General features: G+C 40.4%; 2 protein-coding genes across 8 annotated transcripts in view; both read right to left on the bottom strand.

Moving 5' to 3' along the window:
• Positions 1–1,836, bottom strand: part of shank1 (SH3 and multiple ankyrin repeat domains 1) — an 82,513-nt gene extending 80,677 nt beyond the window's left edge. For all 5 annotated transcript variants that reach the window (XM_034893375.1, XM_034893376.1, XM_034893377.1 and 2 more), the window contains exon 1: positions 1,500–1,836. The gene's annotated coding sequence lies outside the window, so the exon portion shown is untranslated. The remainder of the gene's footprint in view (positions 1–1,499) is intronic.
• A 5,267-nt stretch (positions 1,837–7,103) lies between these two features.
• kmt5c (lysine methyltransferase 5C) lies at positions 7,104–21,615 on the bottom strand. Of its 3 annotated transcripts, XM_034893382.1 has the most exons (10): positions 21,231–21,615; positions 20,662–20,794; positions 19,280–19,445; positions 18,964–19,073; positions 18,673–18,836; positions 16,137–16,156; positions 15,767–15,903; positions 15,464–15,636; positions 12,600–13,990; positions 7,104–8,395 (listed from the first exon to the last, which is right to left on the bottom strand). In XM_034893382.1, the coding sequence occupies exons 2-10, from the start codon at positions 20,772–20,774 to the stop codon at positions 8,390–8,392; spliced, it is 2,280 nt and encodes a 759-aa protein (XP_034749273.1). In that variant the 5' UTR covers positions 20,775–20,794; positions 21,231–21,615; the 3' UTR covers positions 7,104–8,389. The 3 variants fall into 3 exon arrangements, with proteins under 3 accessions (XP_034749273.1, XP_034749272.1, XP_034749271.1); XM_034893381.1 differs by having other exon boundaries at positions 7,104–13,990; positions 20,662–20,820; positions 21,231–21,614; XM_034893380.1 differs by having other exon boundaries at positions 7,104–13,990; positions 21,231–21,614.
• Between the last annotated feature and the right edge of the window lie 1,513 nt (positions 21,616–23,128).

Below are 23,128 nucleotides of genomic sequence, written 5' to 3'. Positions count from 1 at the left end.
TGCACATCACTGCTTAAAAGAACAATCACTACATATCGTCAAAAGCACTTGTTACAGCAAACATCCATACAGTCTATGCTTCTCCAAATCCACCATTAATGAACTGATGAGGTTGTTAGAAGTTTTTGCTATTACAAATTGCCGTCAGATCACATACTGTGCAGAGCATTGATTGCATGTGCGTTTGTGTAAGTCGTTATGTGTGTGTGGGAGATCTGCCCGCCGTATGCCATTGTCCAAGCCTCTGTGAAAGCAAAACTAAACACACAGCCACGTCTCTTCCAATCGAACGCCTCCAAACAATTGATTCACAGTATAACTTTCAATTCTGCAACAATGCTACATTATGCTGAAATCCTCCTCACCGCTCTGTGTAACACTCTGCAACGCAGACGTAGTTTGTGAGTAATTATGTGTGCCCTGTAAAGTGACCTGCCATCACATTCATGTGGGCTGTGTTCAGTAGAGACAAAGGTATCTATGGATAGACCACACTCAGGTGGAGAGATAACAAAAGGGGCGAACTAAACACATGTTCCCTGCTGGCAGGGTGACCCTTTTCTTGTAGAAGCAGCTGCTCGAGTGAGAAGACATCAACTATCAAAATCTGCTGTTTAATGCATGACAAAACACTTGTACTTTAGCATTATTCCACCAAGGTTTTAAAGCTGAGATGCATCTGTGTCCATGTTCATCCTTGCATACCCTGCTTTACACGCTACAGTCAATCTCAGGGTAGTCAAAGTGGAATTTACTGGGTGATTTCATGCACTGGTTAACCTTTCCATGTGAGCACTGAGCTGTACACCAGATCTTCAGCAACTTTTAGCATGCATAGAAATGTATGTGGGAAGGATTATCAGTCTGACACAATGATAAATCCAAGAGCTGACAAGTGGCATCTCTCATACCTACCTAACTATATCTCTTTTTTTACAGATAGTGCCACATCAATTGTCAGAATTCCTCTCCTGTCTTTGCCTCATCTACAAATCTGTCCCCCTCCACTGCTGCCTCCTCCTGTTTTTATTCTCCCACTTGCTCTCTTGTACCCTCTTCTTCTGCCTCTCTGTAAAGCTGTGAAAGCTATTCATCTGCTGGCATCAATGAGGAATCCACTGCCAAATACTGTTTGGTTTGCCTTCCTGGTGTTCTGTGCATACCTCATCCAATCCATTTGGTTTTCTCATTTCATTTTATTTGCATTTCAGATGTTTAGTTTGTGCTGTATGTCATCATTTAATACTAGGATAGTACATGTAAGAGAGAAGTTATTGTGTTACATCAATGCAGTAAACTTGAACATGCAAACCTCCTCCCACCCCCTGCTGCACACACACATATATCCAGTTGACTCCAACACTATCCTTCCACTAACATGAAATTGCATTCTCCTTTGCTTTGCCATGCACCCCCCGCCCCCCCCATCTCCATGCATTTGTCTCTTTGGTTTAGAAAGGAGAAAACTAAAAGACAAAAAAGAAAAGAAACATTCTTACTGTCTTCTACAATCCCTGATGAAATACAGAATTCCCCTCTGGAAAAATAGGGACAGAAGTAAGAAAAAGAGGAGGGGGTGCCCAGTGGTTGCCAGTTGCAGAGGAATAAGGAGTGAGCAGGAAGAGGATTAAGAAGACTGTGGTTAAAGAAGGGGGGGATAGAAAGGAAAGACAATCACTGCTGCAACAATGAAGACCCTCCTCCTCCACGGTCGCCGCCGCCACGAAAATTACAAGATGTCCAGCGTGCCGCTGTACGCTGAGGGATGGAGCATTATCCTCGGCTCCCGTCCTCCAGCAGCAGCAGCTCTGTAGTAACGCTTCTATCTGCTCGGTCCAGCAATCTCCCCATCCCTTGCTCGCTATCCTCCCCTCCTCCCTTCCTCCAGCATGTTCAGATTCTCTCTCTCTCTCTCTCCTCGTACCAGTTAGTTGGTTTCTCTCCCTCTCACTCCCCCCCATACCTGTCTCTCTCTCTCTCTCTCTCTCTCTCTCTCTCTCATGTCCCCCCTCCTCCCTCCATCTCTCTCTCCTCCATCATTACCCGGATACAGAGCACACCCCTCCCTTCATCTCGCGCTTTCTCTCTCTGTCTTTGATGTTTTGGAGTTAGACTCTAAGCTGTAAAAAAGGAGAAAAAAAAGAAAAAAAAACTTCTTCTCTGTCTCACAGAACTGAAAGCACTATAGAACACAGAGGGATCCACCCGATGGTGCAGAGATACACACACCAAACATGCACGCACACACACACACACATAAAAGATGATCCAATAATTACCACGCAATATCAACAACAAAACCATACTCAATTAGAGCATTTTTCCATTTTTAACGGATTACTTCCTTAATCCAACAATTATATCCAAATCAAAGATACAGAACAGCACAATCTGCAGCAGTGTGGCCAACGTGAATTCTCTTTCTCACACACAGAAATATGAATTAGGAATGAAAGAGATGTGTATAAGAGGATGAGGGAAGCCACTGCTGCAATGCCCATAACCATACGTGAAGGGGGGTGAGGGTGGAGAAGACTGTGGGTGGAGAGGGAGCCTTGTACTGACGAGCTGAACTGAATAGGAAGTGTAACTCCATTATACCAATCAGGGATGAGTAAAGCATCTCAAACTCGCCTCATGGCTTTGATGAGCTAATACCACTTTAATAGTCCGGGATAGGGAGAAGAGGTGGGGTCACCCAGCATGTGTTAATACTAACAATGATCACAGAGAAACATGTTTTTCAGCAACGAGATCTCTCTCTTTTGTTGCCGAGGGTGATAACTATAAAGTCTGTGCTTGCTTGCTTGACACTCGGTTAGTCACAAGCTATCGTGGATATTAAAGTGAAATCCCAGAGCCCCAGACCTCCCCAAAAACCATCTGCTAGCTGAATTCCCCAGGCGGAAAACTGCCTGGTTACAGTTGATGCTGACGAGTGCTATGCTGCACGTTGGATGTTGATGAAATGTAACTAGTTCAGAATCCAGTGATAAATCTAAGAGGGCATGCTCTCCGGCATGAGAAAATTATGGAAAATGATTACTATACTGGGAAAAATGTCTTCTCTGTGTCAAACCTTTTTGGATTCATTTTCCGTCTCAGTGTGCATCCCGACAAGCATTTCTTATAAATATTGCCTCAGTTAAAGTACATCCTAAATTATTTATGTGATTTTCATGCTGCTTACATATTATCCAGAATTGTGCTGGTCTATTTAATCTTGCAGTCCATCATATTACTGTGATATAGAAGTCACTTTTTCCTGTTTATGGTTTCATCTCTCTTCTCAAGAAACAATATTTCTAGTAAATCTAGTACAGTACATCTCATTCTATGGCACCATTTTGTCATGTTGTCTCTGTTCCTGACAAAGACCCTGTTGGGTTGAAATGCTATCTTTCAATCAAATAAACTTGCACATGTTATAATTTAGTGGGCTGATGTCATCGGGACTGGAGCTCACAATTATTGTTAATAATGAATCCGGGAATTATTTTCCCTATTTTTATTATTGGTGCAATATAACATTTTAAAAAGACACAGGATTTTGGACAGTGTTAAAACATAGAGATATGAAAACAAGTACAGTTTAATGATGATTCATGACAAGAGGACAAGGTAGGGAGCTAGCTAATGATAAGTAATAACAATAATAAAAATAGTAATGAAAATGGGGAATGTGGGTAATTTTAACCTTGTGGGGTTGTAAATTGATCGTTGAAGTCCACTGGCCAGCATCGATCTGATCAATTGTTTGGTCAATGAAACATTAAATACCTGTCTATCAGTGTCCGACAATCCAAAGTATCGTCATAAAGTGTATAACTTTAGTCGTAAACATATTCAATTTATTTTTTTAAACGCAGCAACATCACAATCGAGAAGCTGAATGTTTTGAGTGTTTGCTTGAATAATCCCTGGAATGGTTAATTGATTATGAAAAAAGTCCCAGAATATTATTCTCTCTGAATCTGCCATCCTGCACCTGGATTAATTTTAACATTAGATGTCTTCATAAATACTATTCTGCATGTTTCCCATGATTAACAATGAAGGAAATCCCATGCATCATATCTCCGGCATGGCGAGGCAGTCTGTGCTTCAACTCAAAGGTCACAGTGACAGACAAACCCTGACATCTCAGCTCTTGAAAGTGGAATTAATAACTATTAATAGCACCATCCTTTACTCTATTTTCTCTATTTAACATTATATCTTTTAGCTCCAAGCTGAGCGTTTAGAAACTGATGTGAATGGACCTGTTACAGCGGGGGCTGTCCACCTCTTCACTCAGCCGGTGACTCATGTAGAGGTAATTTTCTTCCACTGTATTAAAGGTATTGAACCATCTGATGTATTGGTTTCTATAAATTAGGTTTGCATTGATTAGTCAGCTTGCCAGCACTGCTCCTTTGCCTGATGGAGTATGTATCGGTGGGTGTGTTTAACCGCTTATGTTCTTCAGGCTCGAGGAGGACCAGGAGTAGTAATTGGATGAGAGTAAGCAAGCAGTTGCAGTAAGCTGAAAAGGATTGCTGTGCTTCATCAAAAACCACACCAGAAAACTGCGGCGTGTACAACAAAACGGGGGAGTCGCCTTAACAGCAGACAGTCAGACTTAATAAAGAAAGATGGCCATAATAATAATAAGAGCAATATCCTTGCTTGTGTAGCTGACATATTTATTCAGGCCCCTCTGTCAGACAGACAGGGGTTTGTTACAGTCATAATTTACACTAATGCACCTCAGCCAGCAGCCATTTGAAGCCTCTCTCACCTGGGAAATAATGTGCAATGCCAGTATACCAGTACACCTTTATAAAACTCTCTCTCTCTCTCTCTCTCTCTCTCTCCCCCCACCCACCCCAGCCTATAGGCTTGTTTTTCAGGGTTACAGACTGTTTTTGTTCCTTCACCTCAAGCGCAACTGCTCTAATGCTGGCGGTGGTTCAAACACTACAGAACAAAAAAAACCATCAAGCATCAGCAACTCAACAGTCACTTATTTTACAGGGCTACCGCATCCCCTAAAGTTTAGGGGACTCTGGGGATTATAATCTGTCATATGAGCGTTTAGGGCCTAAACGCTCATGTGACAGATTATAATCCCCAGAGTCCTGAACATGGGGATCATGGCGTCACGTGGTTACATACATGCTTGCAGTTGGGGTTAAATAGATTTGCGATGTACACAAGACGAGGAGCAAGTGAGGTGATGTCTTCATGAACATCAAAAATGTGGAAAAATAACTAAAGAGTTAAAATGGTTGCAAAATAAATCATGCTGCACAAAATGAAAAATGTATTGTATTTTGTATATAGCGATGCTGGATGGCGTATGCAAGGTTAAAAGCAGTGGCGGACAGTGACTAAAAATGTACTCAAGAAATGTACATTTCTGTGGTACTTACACTTTACTTGATTATTTCCATTTCATGCTACTGCATATTTCTACACCACTACATTTCAGCGAAAAATATTCCACTATTAACTCAACTACATTTATCTGACAGCTGCTACCAAGCTTTTACTTTGAAGGAAACTTGCAATTATAAAATACCATATAAAAACAATATATCTGGAGCCTTGCACTTCCTTCTATTAATCATCTCATAACCCCTCAGATTTATCTTGTATGGACTAAACTGTATGTAAGTATTTAAGCTCCACAATGGCCAGCTACAACAGTGAAATGCTGCTTAAACAATGAAGCGCCACTTTTAATCATTTATGAATGTAAAATATAATACTTGATCACAACTGTTCACAGGGGACCTTTACTGTAGAACCACTACTTGGTGCTAAGTGGTTCTTCCACCCCCACTAAAGATAAAACTGAAGGAGTCTTGTACTGTTGTCTTGTGATTTGGTGAGTGCTGCCAGCAAAGTAAATTCAATGTTAGTAATTCAAATTAACAGTCGCACAAATCTAAGCAAATAAACCTGTATACTCTGTTTTGACAGCTGAAAACACTAGGTTTTAACAATGTCACATTCTCATATCCTGTTTTTTTTCTGCCTATCTATCTCCAAGACACCCTCTCCCTCGCTACTATAAGGAATAATCTCTCCCTTCCTTTCCATCCTCATTATGAGAAAACTGTTATACTTGGCGTCAGAATTAACTGCTCGGCTGCTACTGAGAGCCAGAAAGAAAAGCAGAAGTGGGTCATGTGCTGCAGGAGAGGAGGGGGGGGATTGCTAACACTGGTAGTGTAGGATGAAAGCCCAAGTAGAGAGGAAGGAGGTAAAAAGCTTAGCATTTAACCAGGAGGCCAAGCTTTGAAATCAACCAGAATACGTCAGAGCAGAATGAGAATGAAGATTAACCAAAACAGAAAATCTTAAATGACTGTAGCGTACAACAATGATGTAAAGATCATAACACTTTCTTCTGCTGTGGTGGACTCAACACATAAAAAATTGTAAATGTGTCATCTAAATGTCTTTAACAGTGGCAAAAGTACTATGTTAAGAGCAAAAGCATCAAAGTACTTAAAGTGAAAATGCTCATTACGCAGAACGGCCCATTTCAGAATCATTGCTTATTAGATAATACCGATGGATGAACCAGAAACTAATGTAGGGGAGAAGAATAAAGAAGCTTTAAATGTAATTACTCCACTACTTACCTATTCAAGTACAAATACTTAAGGACAGTGGTTGAGTAAATGTACTTAGATACTTTCCACCACTGCTTTTTCGTTTTTGAGACAAGCAATTTGAAGATGTTACCCTGGACTTTAGGGAAATAAATGCAATTTTTCACCACATGATTAATAGATGAATCAAAAACGAAAATGTGATTATTTGATAATTAAATAATCTTTATTAAAGTTCTGATCGGAAAACAATGATAGAGTAAATTGTTTGATTATGAGGGACACAAAGAATGATGTGTCAATCAATTGATGCAGCTATAGGAATGGCATAATATGGTAGTTAAATGGACTGGATGACTTTACCAATCAAATTTAAGTGATTATAACAATGATCAATCAAATTAACAAGAGTATTGCAAAATTGCAGAAATAATGTAAACACAATTTGTGGTTTTTTGAAATTGAGTATTGAAAAGAGAGTCAAAGACAGAAAATACAAAGAATTAAGTTTCTTTAATGATATAGGCCACATTTGTACATTTCTACAGCAGAGTTTCAGTAAGACTAACTGCCAATTAGAAAAAAGACAGAGAAAGTTTTACCTGTAACAACTGAACAATTGAATAACATGTCAAAGGCTGTGAATTATTAAATACTCAATGTAAATATTCAGTTCAGAATTTTGTCCCATTAAATAATGATAAAAAAACATTTAATTGTTGAACAATCAAGGTGAAATATAAATTACATTAAAGCACCATTTCAAGGATGAGGATATTAAAATAAATAATTGGCCTTTCCATATCAAGACAGTACATTTTCATGGTAATAATGTAAAGTTGTGCAGTCACACTGAAAACTCCTGCCCACTGATGCCCAATGGGTTCAACATACAGTACATCATAACATGAGTGGGAATGCTCGCGTGACTTCCACAATCAACAGCAACTCATTTCTGCTGAGTATATATAAACACCTATAACTGTTGCTCCATCAGCCACAATGAAATAACAGTAGCTATTGCAGGTGATGCATAACTTATCATTCTGTACTTTCTGTATAACAGTTAACTTAGTTTGAAAAACAATAACACTAAATAAATGACAAGAGTGTGTAGCTGTGAAAAGATTGTCACTTTTCTGGTGGTGATATCTAAATGTTTCCAACTGGAAGAACTCTCATTAGGAACAACTGGCCTGAAAAAATAAAATAAAACATATTGCAGTTTCTCCCACTCACTCATCCACATTAAAACTCTAAAGAGCAGCTGTAAAAAAACAACAACAACTGCACCTCATGTCACACATGACTTTACCCAGTAGAGTTGTCCTTGAATATATATTGTTTCAGATCAGGAAATCATGTTTCTGAACACCGCTCATGCACAAGCCTTTCATTTATGCACTAAAGGCTAATAAACTTACTAAAATCTGTCAAATGATCAGTAACAACACACCTCACGTTAATCCCTCAAGGTTTGTCTGCCAAATGCATGCACACACTCGCGCACACAAATACATTGTTACACACAAAGTGAGAAAGGAGCTCAAAGTGAGTATAAAAACAAAGGTGAGCTGTTTCAACATGTGCTTTAAAAAGTCTCTAGAACATATCAAAGACTGAGGCACAAAGTTGCCTTTTTAAAACCAACCAATACAAGGACCAGCAGCCAACCAATGATGCTGCTCCTTTCGCTACTATCTTACAGCTATAGAAAAAGTCATACAGCTATGCTAAAGTAGAGTAAGAGGGCCTTCAACGTTTACGGGGCATGGAAGTTATATTTAATGCTTTGTTTTCTTAATGCATTTTTTTATTTGGTATTCTCAGCAAATTGTAATGGTTATTACCCATTTTTGTAAATCAAAAAAGTAGTTAAAACGCGCTGATACGCACGCTTGACATAAAACTCTGTCCAAGCTGTGTCCATCAGTCAGCGGGCTTTAATAACTGGTAGACTATGAACTACAGTGTTTCCAAAAACATATTGTGGCAGATACTGTATGATCCCCGTTGAGCAAAAAAACATCCAAATATATTCTGGGATCCAGTGACTCCGGCTTGTATAACTCAATCAGAGTACTGGAGATCTAAGTCTACAGTGCCGTCTGTCACCACTAACCTCACTCTCTTGGGTTTTGTGGAACCCATTGAGTGAGACGATGTAACAGGTCCGTAGTGTGGTGCGCCTTGGTGTTCCCCAGGCTGGCACTGTTGCTGCATGTCCTTCCTGCAATGTTCGTCCTGACCTTTGAGCCCTGAAAATCCACCCAGGGAGAAAGATGCTGGGTTAGGCGGCTGGGGTCCACAGGGCTCGAGAACCAGTCGGCCTTGGGTGCCTGAAGGTTCCATTAGACAATGGTAGGTGTAGTTTGTTGAGCCTAAGCCAGGGTAACCCTCAGCCCCATCCCTGAGACCTAGGGTCAATGAATGATCACCACTGAAGTTTAGTACGTATGGAGGACCTTGGTAGCCGTAAGGGAAAGAGGCTGAGGAGGTGGAGGACTGACTCTTGTTTGCTGGTGCTGGCGTACCAGGAGCTGTACTGTGGGTTACTTGGGGGTTGCTGTGCTGAGGCATGGACGACAGAGACGAGCCAAAGCTAAAATCAAAAGGGTCTTGCTGAGTGTAACATGGCTGGTGCTTGTCCGAGGTCGAGTGAGTGGATTTCTTGTCTTGTGGTGATGAATAACCATCATACACTTTGCTAGGAAAGAGGAAGGGTCTTGGCAGCGCTGAAAAGTTTTTGTATGTCATGTTGGTTTCAACGCTTTCATGTTTGTCAGATGACATCTTACTTTTAATAAAAGACTGGGGGAAAGAGGGAGGTTTGTTGAAATGTGGATTGGACTTGCTGGAAGAACTAAGATGGCCAACACCTTTTTCAAACCCTTGAACAGTAATGTTGCTTTTATGATGACTGTCTGTGCCAACACCTAGTTTCTGACTCTGCTGGGTCTTTTCAATAGCACCTGATTTTGCACCAAGTGTTCTGGCTGCGACGATTGGACTGCCAGCAGCCATGGTGTCTTTACACGGTGCACTGTACAAGTTCTGACTCTGGTTCCCGTCCTGAAACTTAAGCACCTTGTGAATAACTGTTGAGGTTTTCTCCTGGGATTTGAATGGATGGTCAGGAGGATTGGGATTTTTCACAGTGAAAAGTTGAGGAGTGGGAAATTTGTTGGACATTGGAATTTGTGGGACAGATTTAGTCAAGCAACTCTGGGGTACTCCTCTTATTGTGTTTGGCTGACCACTTAAAAAAGTCCGGGATTTACTACCAGGAATGGTCATACAATGGAAGGGGCCCTGGGTTTTAATGTTCACCTGGGCTTTTGACTGACTGGTGTTTGACTTGACATTGATGGACGGCTGGGTTAAAGTAAACGGAGTGTGAGATGTAACAGAAGATGGTGCAGCAAACAACTGAGGCTTACTGACTACAGGAAAGGACTGAGTCCTGAGGTCTTCTCTGGACAGCCTCATTCCTGGATTTTTACTTAGAATTCGATCTTTAGCAGTGAAGTCAGAGTTGCAGAGAGCTGAAAAACTGAAACTGGGGTTGGGTAGATTTCTGTCTTTGGAGGTATCCTTCGCTTCACATTCCAGAGGAACCGACTCACTTTTGGAAGAAATTAGACCTGGAAAAAAATTCAGATCCTCACTGGTAAAGTTATTTCCTGGACTGGGAGGGCCAAGGTATGGCGTCTCAGTGGTCCATGTATCAGAGGGACTGTGAGAGAGGGGACTGCTGAAAGGATCTGTTGGTGGATCCAGTGAACACAGATCTGATGGGGAAGACGGAAGTATGTTCTGTGGCTGATAATACCCTTCAAAATTGAGACATTGAAAATCCAGAATATCATCACAGCAGTTTGTGAAGCTGGGCTCACCGGTAAGCATGTTATCAGCAGTTGTGAATGGAGGAGACTGGGACAGGGGCTGAATGACAGAATTAGAAGCACTGGAACACGCTGTTGGCTTTTCCAAAGTCTGAGATGAACACAAGCCCTCAGAGAGCCTAGAGAGACTGTTGTCAATTTGTTGGAGAGTATGACTAAGACAAGCAGTGGGTGTTTCTACAGGCCCACACTTCCGTGGTCTCTCCGTTTTGTACCTCAGTTTCCTTCCTCCGCTGTTCATCTCTGGCCTTTCGGTGATTGCATCTGCAGCCGGGGATATAAGTTCAGTTTTATTGTCATTGAGAGGGGAAGACAGAGACAGTGGTGACAGAGACAGGGAAAACGGTGGCGGCTCGGTTTTCAGAAGGGCTGAGGTGCAGTTCAGTCTCTGTGAAGGGAACTCTTCTTTGAGCTTGCTAAGATCAGTACATCCTTTCTTTTGTCTCCCTAAAATGGGACCCTTCATTTCTTTCTTAACTTTTTGCTCAACCTTAAATTCCGTTTGTATGAGCCTCTCTTTGCTGTCCACCTCCCAAATATCATCTGTCTTTCTGCGTAGTTTAATTACTGGTAACGGAAGACCATTTGAATCAAATTCAGGCTGCAGTTTCTGTTGTGACCCTGTTTCAAACAAGCAACAGTTCTTCACAAAACAATTCTCAATTTTTGTTTCTGGCCCTTTGGCTAACATAGCACTGTCATTTTCAAAACTCTCGTTTTTTTCTGGCAGCAGCTTGACGCCATCTTGAAATTCCTTATTGAGCTTTTCTTTAATTTCTAATTTGTCATCGGGCATTTCACTGGATCCACACACATTTTCAAGGTTTTTGTCGGATTTTGCATCCAAGGATGCATTTGTGGTTTTCCTTTTACTCAGCCTCTCGCCTCTTTTTTTCAAACGATGCAATCGGCTCTTTGACTTCTTACTAGCCTGCACATGTGCCTGAGCTGCCTCCATCTCCATGTTTAAGATTGATACAGAATCCATGATAGCTTTAAAAGGGTCGCATGTCAACAAATCATCTCCCCTTTCTGTTTTCAGTGCCATGTTTTCCAATCCTGCTCTTTGCATCTCCCATACTCTCCCTCTCCTCCTCTTAAAACGAATCTTAAAATCGACACCTGGCTTTGTCTCCTCCAAACCACTTTGTTGGATTAACGTTTCAACCTCATCTTCCTTTCGGAATTTATTTGGAGTTGGATTTCTGCCAAGGTGCTCTCGGAACCTAGCGGGATCCTCAGCTGGTTTGTCCTCAAGCTGGTCAATGTCATCCTCATCTTGCCTCTCTATTTTACAATTTTCAACATTCCTCAATAAAAGGCTTTGCTGATCTTCATTAGCTCGGGACCGAAGCACTCTCCTAAAGGGGGTTTGTTTTGTGATCCTTTGGGGGTTTAACCTCTGGACTTCTGTTCGCCTAAATCTGCCTTTAAAATCTCGTTTCACCTTGCTACTCTCCCCTGAATCATGCTCTGCAGATGAACTTAACTCTGTGGCTTCTTTAGATGCTTGACCTGCAGCTAAATTCAAACCTTGTTCAGAGTCTACTTCCACAGAACTGTGAAATGTACGTTTCTTCAGAGGGATGTTGGACTGGATGTGTGCCTGTGGATTGGTATCTGGGTGCAGACTAGTAGTAGGTTTTGCTGAAATTATTGACTTGTGAGGTAGTGAGTTGAGGCAGTTGGCTGGTGGCTCATTATGCCTCTGTTGTGACTGAAGCTGCAAACTGTCTTTACTCAACAAAGTCTTCTTGACTATGGCTGGGACTTCTTTGCTCAAGTGTCCCTTGGTGCTTTGTTTAGCTTTTGCTTTTGTTTTTGCTGCTCTAGGCCTCATTTTACGTCGTATCATAATCCTCCTCTGCATTGAACAATTGTTCCTGCCTCCATTTATTTTCGGTTGTTCTTTCTCCTCAGCACTTTGCATTTCTTTAGAGGCTGAAGTAGAAAACCCTCTTCCTATGTTATCTCTGTGTAATCTCTTATCTATTAAGGGTTTATTTTTTCTTAAAATATCAGAAAGCAGAACCTTTGCCGGCTTTATGATAATTTCTTCTTTGTGACTACTTAGTGGCTGTTTAGTCACACTCCTAGTCATTTGGTCTGGCAATTTAACAACTCCAACTTTATTTCTTACACACTGGATGTTATTTTGTCCTCTAGTTTTTTTACTGGGCACCATTGTACATTCTGACTCTTCTCTTTTGGACACTTCTTCCAGGGCCTTGATGCTTTTATGTTGCACAATTACAGATAGAGTATTTCTCTTTTCATTCTGCCCTTTAATGTTACTTTTTATAATTTCCTGCTGCTTCTTCTGTAAATTGTCTTTTTCTTTCAACACTGCTTGTATTTTGATAACCTTGTCACACACCCCTTTCTTGATGTGGGATAAATCACGTGCCTGTCTCTTCCTTAAATTTACTTTATCGGTGGCCTTGAAAAACATTTCCCTAACCCCTCTGTTTCCTTCAGCTGTGCAGATCTCTGAACTCCTCCCCTGCCTCTGTTGAGATCCGGACACTTTATTTTGTGACTGTGCTGTCAGGGGCGCTGGTCTAAGACACCGGCTATGCCTGGTCCTACCTTTTAACTTCACTGCTCTTTTCCTGTCTTTAGGGGTCTTTCCTGCTTCTACACTTTGTGACATTGATAACCTGGTTAGGTTGACTGTGAGGTATTGTTTCAGTGATATTAGTGGATTGTCAGCAGCTTTCTTCGTTACATCTGTGACACTCTGACAAACGTCTAGCATGGATGACGTGGTTGTTCGCTCCGTTTGCTCAGCGGCTGGGTTCTGAGCTGGATCGATGATGCAGGATTCAATGCTGCTGCACTTGTTGCTTTGATTCTTGGTGATTGCATTTTCCATCTCCTCTTGTTGTATTGCACTGCAGGTTTTGTCATTTTCAACAGGGTGACAAACAGTTGTAGTGTTAGCTGTGTTATTGGACCCCGTTTGAGGCGCGAGCGTGGTTTGAACCATGCTTCTTGTCCTCGAAGAGTACCGCTTGGAAACTGGCCGCCTGTCGACCACTTTGACAGATTTCCCATTAGGACCTGCACTGTTTGCTGCAGGTTTACTATTTTGGTGAACTGACATGGAGGAATTTAGAGTGAAAGGCTTCAAGTTCACCTCACTGCTGTTACTTTCCTCACCAATCAAATTCAGTTCACTCAGCCCTTTCGGCTTCACTTCCTCCAGTTGTTGCAGCAAAGCCCTTTCTTTGCTTTTTGGATTCTTACAGTTGAGTAAGAAATCCACTGAGTGGCGCTGTACTGTGATTCTAAGGTCCTTCAGAGTAAATTGGTACAAAAGAGGATCTGTCCACCACTGTTTGACTGTGGAGGACTTTATTGGACGCTTGCCTGATCGTCTGTGCTTCTCTCGTCTCCACTTCTTTGTTTGACGAAATTTTCTGTTCTTCAAGGCATTTCTCCTCATCTGCTGGGTAAAGGAATTCCTTGAGGGGATGGCTGTAAATGAAAGACAACAAAGAACCAGTTGAACTTGAAGCATCTACTTTACTATATCTATTTTTTAACGTGTATGTTTACATAAGCAGTGCCTGAAAATCCTGCTTATATGCATATAAACAATGAAAACACACACATTCTATTGTATTTATTATTTAAAGAAACAAATAACTTTTTTTTTTATATATATATATAAATGCCTAGCCATAGATATGATTTGAGTGTGAGAAGCCAGAACCCCTGCAAAGATGTGGCTGTGAAGAAACAACAAGATTTAAGTGACCTATTCATTAAACTGCTACGATTAATTGTCTATGTAGTGAGCCATTTACTGCACAGCAGCGTTCCGTGATGCTCGGAAAGTTTTTAGGGTGTACAAAGACGGCACTGACTGTGCATTATATGGAGATGGTTTTAGAATATCTTTCTTTACCAAGAAGCAACCAACCACCTCCAAACACATCAGACCAACCAAATTGCATGATTCTACCTTTTTTCACCCGCTGTGAAATATGACAATACGGACACTTACTGTGAGTTAACAGATAACAGAAACCTATAATTATCAATCAATATGCAACTTAAAGTGGAATTACAACTTCTTGCAAACTTAGTTGTGGAGTTTGTCGCAAAGGGAATACTGCTTCTTGCAAATAAAATGCCCAACATCCACAAGAAAAGCTCTCATGCTTGAAAAGAGCCACGTAATTGCGCCTCAAAAGATGCATGTTTTGCAATGGTTAAATAAGCATGCTAGTGTCTTGACCAAACTAATAAAAACAAAAGAAAGCATAAGTGCTTCAGAATTATTTCACAATTAAGAAAGCTATGTCAGTAAACATGATTGCAAATTCCATGCTAAATCAAAACCTTATGACATGAAGAAGCAACACAATCTGCTTCCTAAAACAGGCCCAATGTACCTGTAGAATATATTCTAAACATGGACTTTAACAGGCCGTGGATGACGGCATTCAGAGTAATTACAGGGCCATTCAACCCGCCCATCTGCTTCCAAAGAGTGAAACAAAGTTCAGTCACATCTAACTGATTGCATTAGCATGATCTTGTTTGAGACATAACACATTACAGAGATGTCAGGTGGTTTGGTAATAATGCAAGTTAAAAATCATCAGTTAAAAATGTCATCCTGTTTTTCAATCAGAATTTTATTTGTTTTATGCATAAAAAAAACTGTGGCTTTTCTGCAATGATACTATTATCATTCACTGCAATTGTGGTATGTTCAAACTTTGAGTGACCACACGATTAAAGCTGCCCCATAATCTGTTTGCACGTAGCCTAAAGGTGACATAAAGGTGACATTTTTGGAAACAAGTCAAAATAGAAAAAACAATTGTACTGACAATTCCTTAATCAAAGTTAATATTCTTAGAGCTCATAGCTGTGCCGGTAATTACACTTTTACTGATTTGAGAAAGATCATTTTAGAGAAAATCCAAAAGCAGTTACCTTTAAAGATACCTGAGTGTATTCCTGGTATTATCGGCCTTGTAGCAAAGTGACCCTTCTCTCTGTGATGGCGAAGATATCTCTCCCTCAGACGGTACTTTTGCCCCACAGGGTCCTTTGTTTCTTCACATTCAGGCTGCTTCCCTCTGTGTTTAAAGTGACCTTCTCCTTTCCTAAAGAACAGATAAAATTACTAAATTAAATTTTGATGAATTGTTTTTCATATCTGATAAAAATAATCTTCAGTTTTGAGCACAAACGAGGCCACGATAAAGACAATGCCTGATCAAATGATGGACACACCTCTCACAGGTGCAACATTCACACATTTCATTGCCTTCCCCAAAAAAGCTGGCACCATAGTAACACGTGATCTCCTCCCCAGGTGAGATGGGTCGAATCGCTTCAACACACGCAATATTCTTCTCCCCAGGGACAAACTGGGCGGGTGAAAAAGGGAACAAAGGCAAAGGTTGGTTGGCCCATGGGAAACATTAACACAGAGCAGTTAGGAAACAGAAAAGATTGTGTTCTGTACCAAAAATACTACTTTTGCTAAAATACTAAAAAGGTTCAATGTGCAAAACGGCCCAATGATAATTCTTACTAGATTATGCAAATAAAATGTGTCAAATCTCTTTAGTGTGCATGATAAAGAGATATTGATGGTTACCTTGCAGTTTGGTTTGCAGTCTTCAACCCAGAAGGACAAAAAACAGAAAACACAGAGACAAAGATTTCAAGTTATTAATTCAATCACAGCAATAAATAAAGGGCTTAATATTTTGTTGACCAGCTGCCTTGTACTGAATAATTTAGTAAAAGGCTCAATGGCTACGCTGACCATGTAAACCTATTTTGATATAACCTCTAAATACAATTATGAACATAAAAATGAGCAAAATATGAGCACTATAACATAATGCACATTTTCTATGTGTCGCAAAAGAGTTTATGATAAATCTGGGTCAACAATAGAAAACAATGAGACCAGATTGAGTATTTAATGATCAGATTAGTTTCTGATCAATGCAAAAACACAAGAGCAGACAATATGTTTGTTGCTGGTTCTCCAGAAGTACAGTACAGGCCAAACGTTTAGACACACCTTCTCATTCAATGAGTTTTCTTTATTTTCATGACCATTTACATTGTAGATTATCACTGAAGGCATCAAAACTATGAATGAACACATATGAAATTATGCACTTAACAAAAAAGTGTGAAATAACTGAAAACATGTCTAATTGTCTTCTTCAAAGTAGCCACCCTTTGATAGTGCTGCAAACCCTTGGTGTTCTCTCAATGAGCTTCATGAGGCAGTAGCCTGAAATGGTTGTCACTTCACAGGTGTGCCTTGTCAGGGTTAGGGAGTCCCTAGAGTTGGGACCATTAGCTGTGTTGTGCAGAAGTCAGGTTGATATACAGCTGACAGCCCTATTGGACAACTGTTAGAATTCAAAATGTGACAAGAACCAATAAGCTAAGTAAAGAGAAACGATTGGCCATCAATACTTTAAGAAATGACGGTCAGTCAGTCCGGAAAATTGCGAAAACTTTGACTGTGTCCCCATGTGCAGTCACAAAAATCATCAAGCGCTAAAACGAAACTGGCTCACATTAGAACTGCCCCAGGAAAGGAAGACCAAGAGTCCCCTCTGCTGCTGAGGATAAGTTCATCTGAGTCCCCAGCCTCAGAAAACACAAGTTAACAACAGCTCAGATTAGAGACCAGATGAATACCACACAGAGTTTTAACAGCAGACACATCTTTAGAACAACTGTTAAGAGGAGACTGCGTGAATCAGGCCTTCATGGTCATATAGCAGCTAGAAAACCACTGCTAAGGAGAGGCAACAACAGAGATTTGTTTGGGCCAAGAAACACAATGAATAGACATTAGACCAGTGGAAATCTGGGCTTTGGTCTGATGAGTCCAAGTTTGACATCTTTGGTTCTAACCGCCGTGTCTTTGTGCGACGAAGAAAAGGTGATCGGATGAATTCTACACGCCAGGTTCCCACAGTGAAGCATGGAGGAGGAGGTGTGATGGTGTGGGGCTGCTTTGCTGGTGACAATGTTAGGGATTTATTCCAAATTGAAGGCATACTGAACCAGCATGGCTACCACAGCATCCTGCACCGACATGTAACATCCCATCCAGTTTGCGCTTGGTTGGACCATCATATATTTTAAACAGGACAATAACCCCAGACACACCTCCTAGATGTGTAAGGGCTACTTGAACAAGAAGGAGAGTGATGGAGGGCTGCGCCTCCACAGTCACCGGACCTGAACCCAATCGAGATGGTTTGGGGAGAGCTGGACCGCAGAGTAAAGGCAAAAGGGCCAGCAAGTGATGAGCATTCTGGGAACTCCTTCAAGACTGTTGGGAAACCATTTCAGGTGACTACCTCTTGAAGCTCATCAAGAGAATGCCAAGAGTGTGCAAAGCAGTAATCAGAGCAAAGGGTGGCTACTTTGAAGAAACTAGAATATAAGACATGCTTTCAGTTATTTCACACTTTTTTGTTAAGTACATAATTACATATGTGTTCATTCCTAGTTTTGATGTCTTCAGTGATAATCTACAATGTAAATGTCATGAAAATAAAGGAAACGCATTGAATGAGAAGGTGTGTCCAAACTTTTGGTCTGTACTGTATGTGGTAGTAGTGTGTAGTAGAGCATACAGAAACTGGTGCTAATCCAACTCCCAAGCACTTAACCTTTGTTGTGTATGCAGTACTTAATAACACAGTCATTTTGACCATATTTGTATTGTATTCCGGATAACTAAAAAAATTGGATTTTACATGACAAATCAACCTTTTGTGATTCCTTAAGTATCATAACTGAATCTATGAACCTTTCAGTGTGTACTGTAAGTCAGTGATCAAACATTATTAAAAAACGAACGACTAAGACTTAATTGTTGTGTAGATGACTGCATGTAATAAAAGACGTGTCAGAGAGTGATCCTAGCTTCCAATCTTGTGTTTTGAACCTTGGTATGTGGTTTTCTACCTTTGTTTGCAATTTGGATCACAGACTGTGCCTTTAAAAATGTTTTCCTTGCAGGTGAAAAAAAATGTTCCGCTGATGAAACTCGCAGACAAACATTCCAATCAGCTATGAACATTTTCAATTGGTAAATCTGTGCGCATGTGTGCCGAGAAAGAATGAGTCATGAATGCAAACAAACTCACCATGGTTAATGAAAGCTGCAGGCCCCAGCCAGAGCTGAGCGCAGCGTTTGCGTGTGGAATACATCACACTGAAGTCATTGACTCCTGCCCTCAGCACAGCGCTGTCAGAGGGGCTCAGTTCTGCTATGCAGCCCAGCAGGACCTCTACCCGCTCCCCTGCAAACCTGCAGTGCAACAGATCAACTGTTACATATCCACAAATGAAAAAGAAGCACAGTCCAAGAAATGCAGCAGCTAGAGTTCAGCTAAATGCTGCCTTGACAATTACAGTGTGTGAGTGTGAGTGATTACCACTGCCTCGTCGAGGTTATCTTCGCTCCGTTGGTCTCTGAGGAGTATCTGTCACAGGACTCTATCTTGACACCGCTATCCAACAGGAAGGCACCAAGGTAGCGATACACCTGCAGACATCATAGTTAGTTTAGACTTTTCTCACATTCAAGTGACAAATTAAGGAATAATGGTAGCTTTCTATGAACCAATACAGGAACTAAAAGAGGGAGACTACCAAGCAAAATCATCATAATACAATTTTGTATGCATTTTGTCAAATTTATGAAGTTAATATCTTATATATACTGATTTGTAAGCTTATAAATCAGCTTACATGTTGTCTCAGCAACTCCTGTCGATGGCTTCCCAAAGCATTGAAGTAGTCGCCAGCCGGTTCACCCACTGTCAGCGCCTCGAAAGTAGCATTGAAGTCATGTGTACGCTGAAATCGCAACAGGGTCTCTTTGAGGTTACCCCAGCGCCTGATCTCTGGTGGAGGACTGGAGAAGAGAAAAGCAGATAACGGCATATTAGAGCAGAAACAGTCAGAGGACAACGTCTTGTCACAGTCTGTGTTAGTCTAAGGTACGTCTGTGTGAAATGCTTTTTCTTTTCAATTAAATTAAATTTTAGATTTCAAGACATCACAAGAGACAATTAAATATGAACCAGTGGCGAGGTGTTTAACCTAATCTTTACTACGTCACCATGTATGCTTTAAATCATCAGAACATTTTTGTGCTCACAACCTCAATTAAAACATTTTTGATCAAAAGGTAACCCAAGACTAAAAAAATAATCAACCTTGTCAATTAAAACATTTATGATTAAAAGGCAACCCAAGACTAAAAAAGAATCAAAGTTTGTTTATGTATGACTGGATGTACTTGGAGAGCATAACATCCCCAACACACAAAAATCAATCACCAGTTAAACTTGGAACTTTCTAGGGCTAAATGACAAAATCACAAATATGTTGCTGAGATATTGATTATTGGATTGTACAATAGTTTACTTATATTTGAGTATTCCAATTTTAAAGAAAACTTGCATTAATTTTCACTTACAATAAAAATGAATTCAAATAAAAAGGACTCATAATCTACTATCATCATTATCATCATCATATAGTAGACTTTTCTCTTTTGAGAAAATCCAGTTACATCACACTTGCAAGTATCCAAAGCATTGGAAGCAGAAATCAACAATCACAGCACGATCAAAACAAACGTATATGACAGGTTACATGTGAAGAGGGAGGTCTTGCATGAGCGTCTTGTCTATTTACACTTACTTCAAAGTTTCAAAAACTATAACCGTATCTGTTCTCCAACTGTTGTACCGAGCTAGGCAATGATTTCCAAAACACCTACGTTATTTGTAAATGGAGTTGACAATGTGCAGGAACTTTGTTGAACTTTATTATAAACAGTTACAGGACAGTAAATCATTGATTTTTGAATCCACACACTTTCATTTCAGGATTACATTTTTCGTACACTTAAGTGTCTGTAAATAGACATCTTAAGGACAGGTGTTGGTGTCATGACATTCTTATACACTTCGTAGTAATTAAGGAAGAATACCACTGTACTGATGTGGAAACCCAAAATGAATCATTGATAATAACTGTTTAAATATCGATGTGCTCAAGTGGTAATTAGACTATAGTACAGTAGTGTTGTATGAATTGACATGCCTTTAGTGACAGATTACCTGATGTTCATTTTGTGGGTGCTGAAGCCCAGCAGAGGGTCCAGCACCAAACCGGTGGCCAGGTCATCGGTCTCACACAGCTCCTTCACACTCATTTTAGTGTATCCGTCCATTGCCTCCCACCATCAGCATGCTGCAATCACACAGGTCAAAGTAACGCTATGACAACAACAACAAACCACAACCTTCTACGAGTTGTGCAGCAGATCCTGTCTGAAAATGGCATTAGAACTAGCCCACTTGCTTTAATTTGGCTCACAACCCTGTCATGCAATGCCGTTTGGATTTGTATTGTATAACGTTACCCTATGTTTACAGAAACCAGTAAATAGTAACGTTACGTGCATGTTAGGAATGCTACTAAGCGCACATTAGCTTCCATTAGCTTAGCGTGTCAGCTTTCTGGGAAAATATGCGGGGTTATCAGCTGAGGAGTGAAGAAGCTAACATTATGGTAGCACTAACGGTCTGCAGCCAACGTAACATGACTGCATCAGATCGTTGCCGAACTGTAAAGCAATATGCTTCCACCGTGATTCATACTGGTAGTGTGGTTTTTGAAAACATACCCGGGAGTCTTCTGTAGCCAACGATGTTATCAACAGATAAACGATTTATCGCAAGCTGTCCGCTTGTTCTTGCTCTCGTTCGCCTGGCAGGGAAAGTTAGCCTAGCAACCTAACCAGCTAGCTTTCCGCCGTCTTTCTGGCTAGCCTGGTCAGTCGCTTACGAAAATGGAGTCTCCTCGTGACTTCTGAAATGCGTTGGTTTGTTGACGACTGCAAATCCCAAGCTGAAATACAAAAGTCAGAAATGCACAACACACACGACGACGAACTAGCTTAAAAGTGAATGTGTTATGTAGTTAGCTGACTAGCTTTGCACAGCGCTCATCGAGTAGCAAAAGTTGACGGGCAACGTCCAGTGCAACCAAACTATTATTGACCCCGCCCACACGCTCCTCTATTCGCTAATGTCAAGGTCAATTTTACAAATCCAGTGTTTTGAGCTCTGTGGTTGGGCAGGCGTTTTATGGGCGAGGCCTTGTGGTTAGGTCTACTCTGGGTTTACACTGTTGATACAGAGCAGAGGTACAGTGGCCTCCATTTGGCTGCCAACATAATCACTCACACTAACAGCTTACAGGGAATGCTGTCACCCGGAGCAATACCACAACCTGCCTGCTACTGGAAACATTTATAGTGCCTGTACTGTAAATCACATGCTCATAGACGGGTTTCACAAGAACAGTTCGTATTTGCATTAAATTGTAATTAGTGAGTAATTCAACGTCTTGGATTAGAGTTCCAGAGAGGTAGCCTACAATTTAACTTCGAATGGACAAATTTATTACATTTACCTAGCCGACTGTAATCAGGGTTTAAGCAATGAGCTTTAATTATAATCTAGTTGTAATGAGGAATAAGCAACGCTGAGAGTGAATTCGTTTTGAATAGTTAGCTGAAATAGATAGAATAAAAAAAGCCTTTATTGTCATTGCAAATAATACAGGGGCGATATCAGTGCCAAAACAAGACACCACAAAAAAAAAAAAAACTTCAGCATACAAATATTTACAGCCGACAGCCTATGGTTCTGAAATAATAAGTACAATTATTTAACACAATGTTTTTTTTTTTAACTAGAACAAGTGTATTTATTGCACTAAAATACATGTAATCATTTCTGGTAAGAATTGTTATTATTGCACTAGAATAGTTATTGCAGAAGATCCAGTACGTAGGTTTGCCCTCGAAAGATTCAGGGTCGTTCAAAGCTTGTTGGAATTAAGTGTGCATGTGACCCAGAGAAAGAAACTGTTGTTACGTAGTGTGTATAATCACGGTGTAGTTCTAATTAAAGGGCCAGCAGTATTTTTGTTTTTGGTCATTCACATTTTAAAAACACTAATAATGAACGGGATTAGAAAGAGATGCCTTTCTCAACCTTATCATAGTTGAAAATCTAAGCCTGTTTACTACTGTATTTGCAGACTCATCAAAACGTTCTCACCATCAAAAACATTAGTGAGGGATTGAGTTGTGGTTTAGTATCAGTTTATCAACTAAATGGCTGCAATCTATTTGAAAGTGATAAAATGTTCCAATCTTGTGGTCTGAGTTTTGTTTACATTATGATCACTGATCGTGCCTTTAAAGGTTCAAAGTTAACTTTTAAACAGCAGTATGTGCACATTGTTGTTTAGATCCTGACTCTCTTTTAAAAACAGACATGCACTTATTTCTTTCTTTGTAGAATTTTAAGAATTGGCAATATTAACAGTAGTTACATAGCCTATAGCCACATAGTTTTGCATTTAACCTGTCAACAACATCGGGATATGATCTTTAAGTCACACACTAGTACATACCTTAGCTGAGGTATTTTATATGGGGCTTAAGTAATTCATGAATCACAGATTCTGGTTCAGTTTTACAGTTATCAATGAGTCTATTGTCCACCTCCT

This window comes from Etheostoma cragini, chromosome 15, assembly GCF_013103735.1.
Source record: "Etheostoma cragini isolate CJK2018 chromosome 15, CSU_Ecrag_1.0, whole genome shotgun sequence".
In the NCBI taxonomy this organism is placed as follows: domain Eukaryota; kingdom Metazoa; phylum Chordata; class Actinopteri; order Perciformes; family Percidae; genus Etheostoma; species Etheostoma cragini.
Note: the sequence above shows the minus strand (reverse complement) of the source record. Positions and strands in the feature narration are given on the sequence as shown.

Bases quoted from the DNA above. Each gene is read 5' to 3' on its own strand.
- kmt5c (XM_034893381.1), bottom strand. From the start codon at position 20,774: ATGGACGGATACACTAAAATGAGTGTGAAGGAGCTGTGTGAGACCGAT. The intron at 19,446-20,661 runs GTAATCTGTCAC...TCTCTTCTCCAG, and splicing joins ACCCACAAAATGAACATCAG to TCCTCCACCAGAGATCAGGC. The intron at 18,837-18,963 runs GTAATCACTCAC...GTTGCACTGCAG, and splicing joins ATAACCTCGACGAGGCAGTG to GTTTGCAGGGGAGCGGGTAG.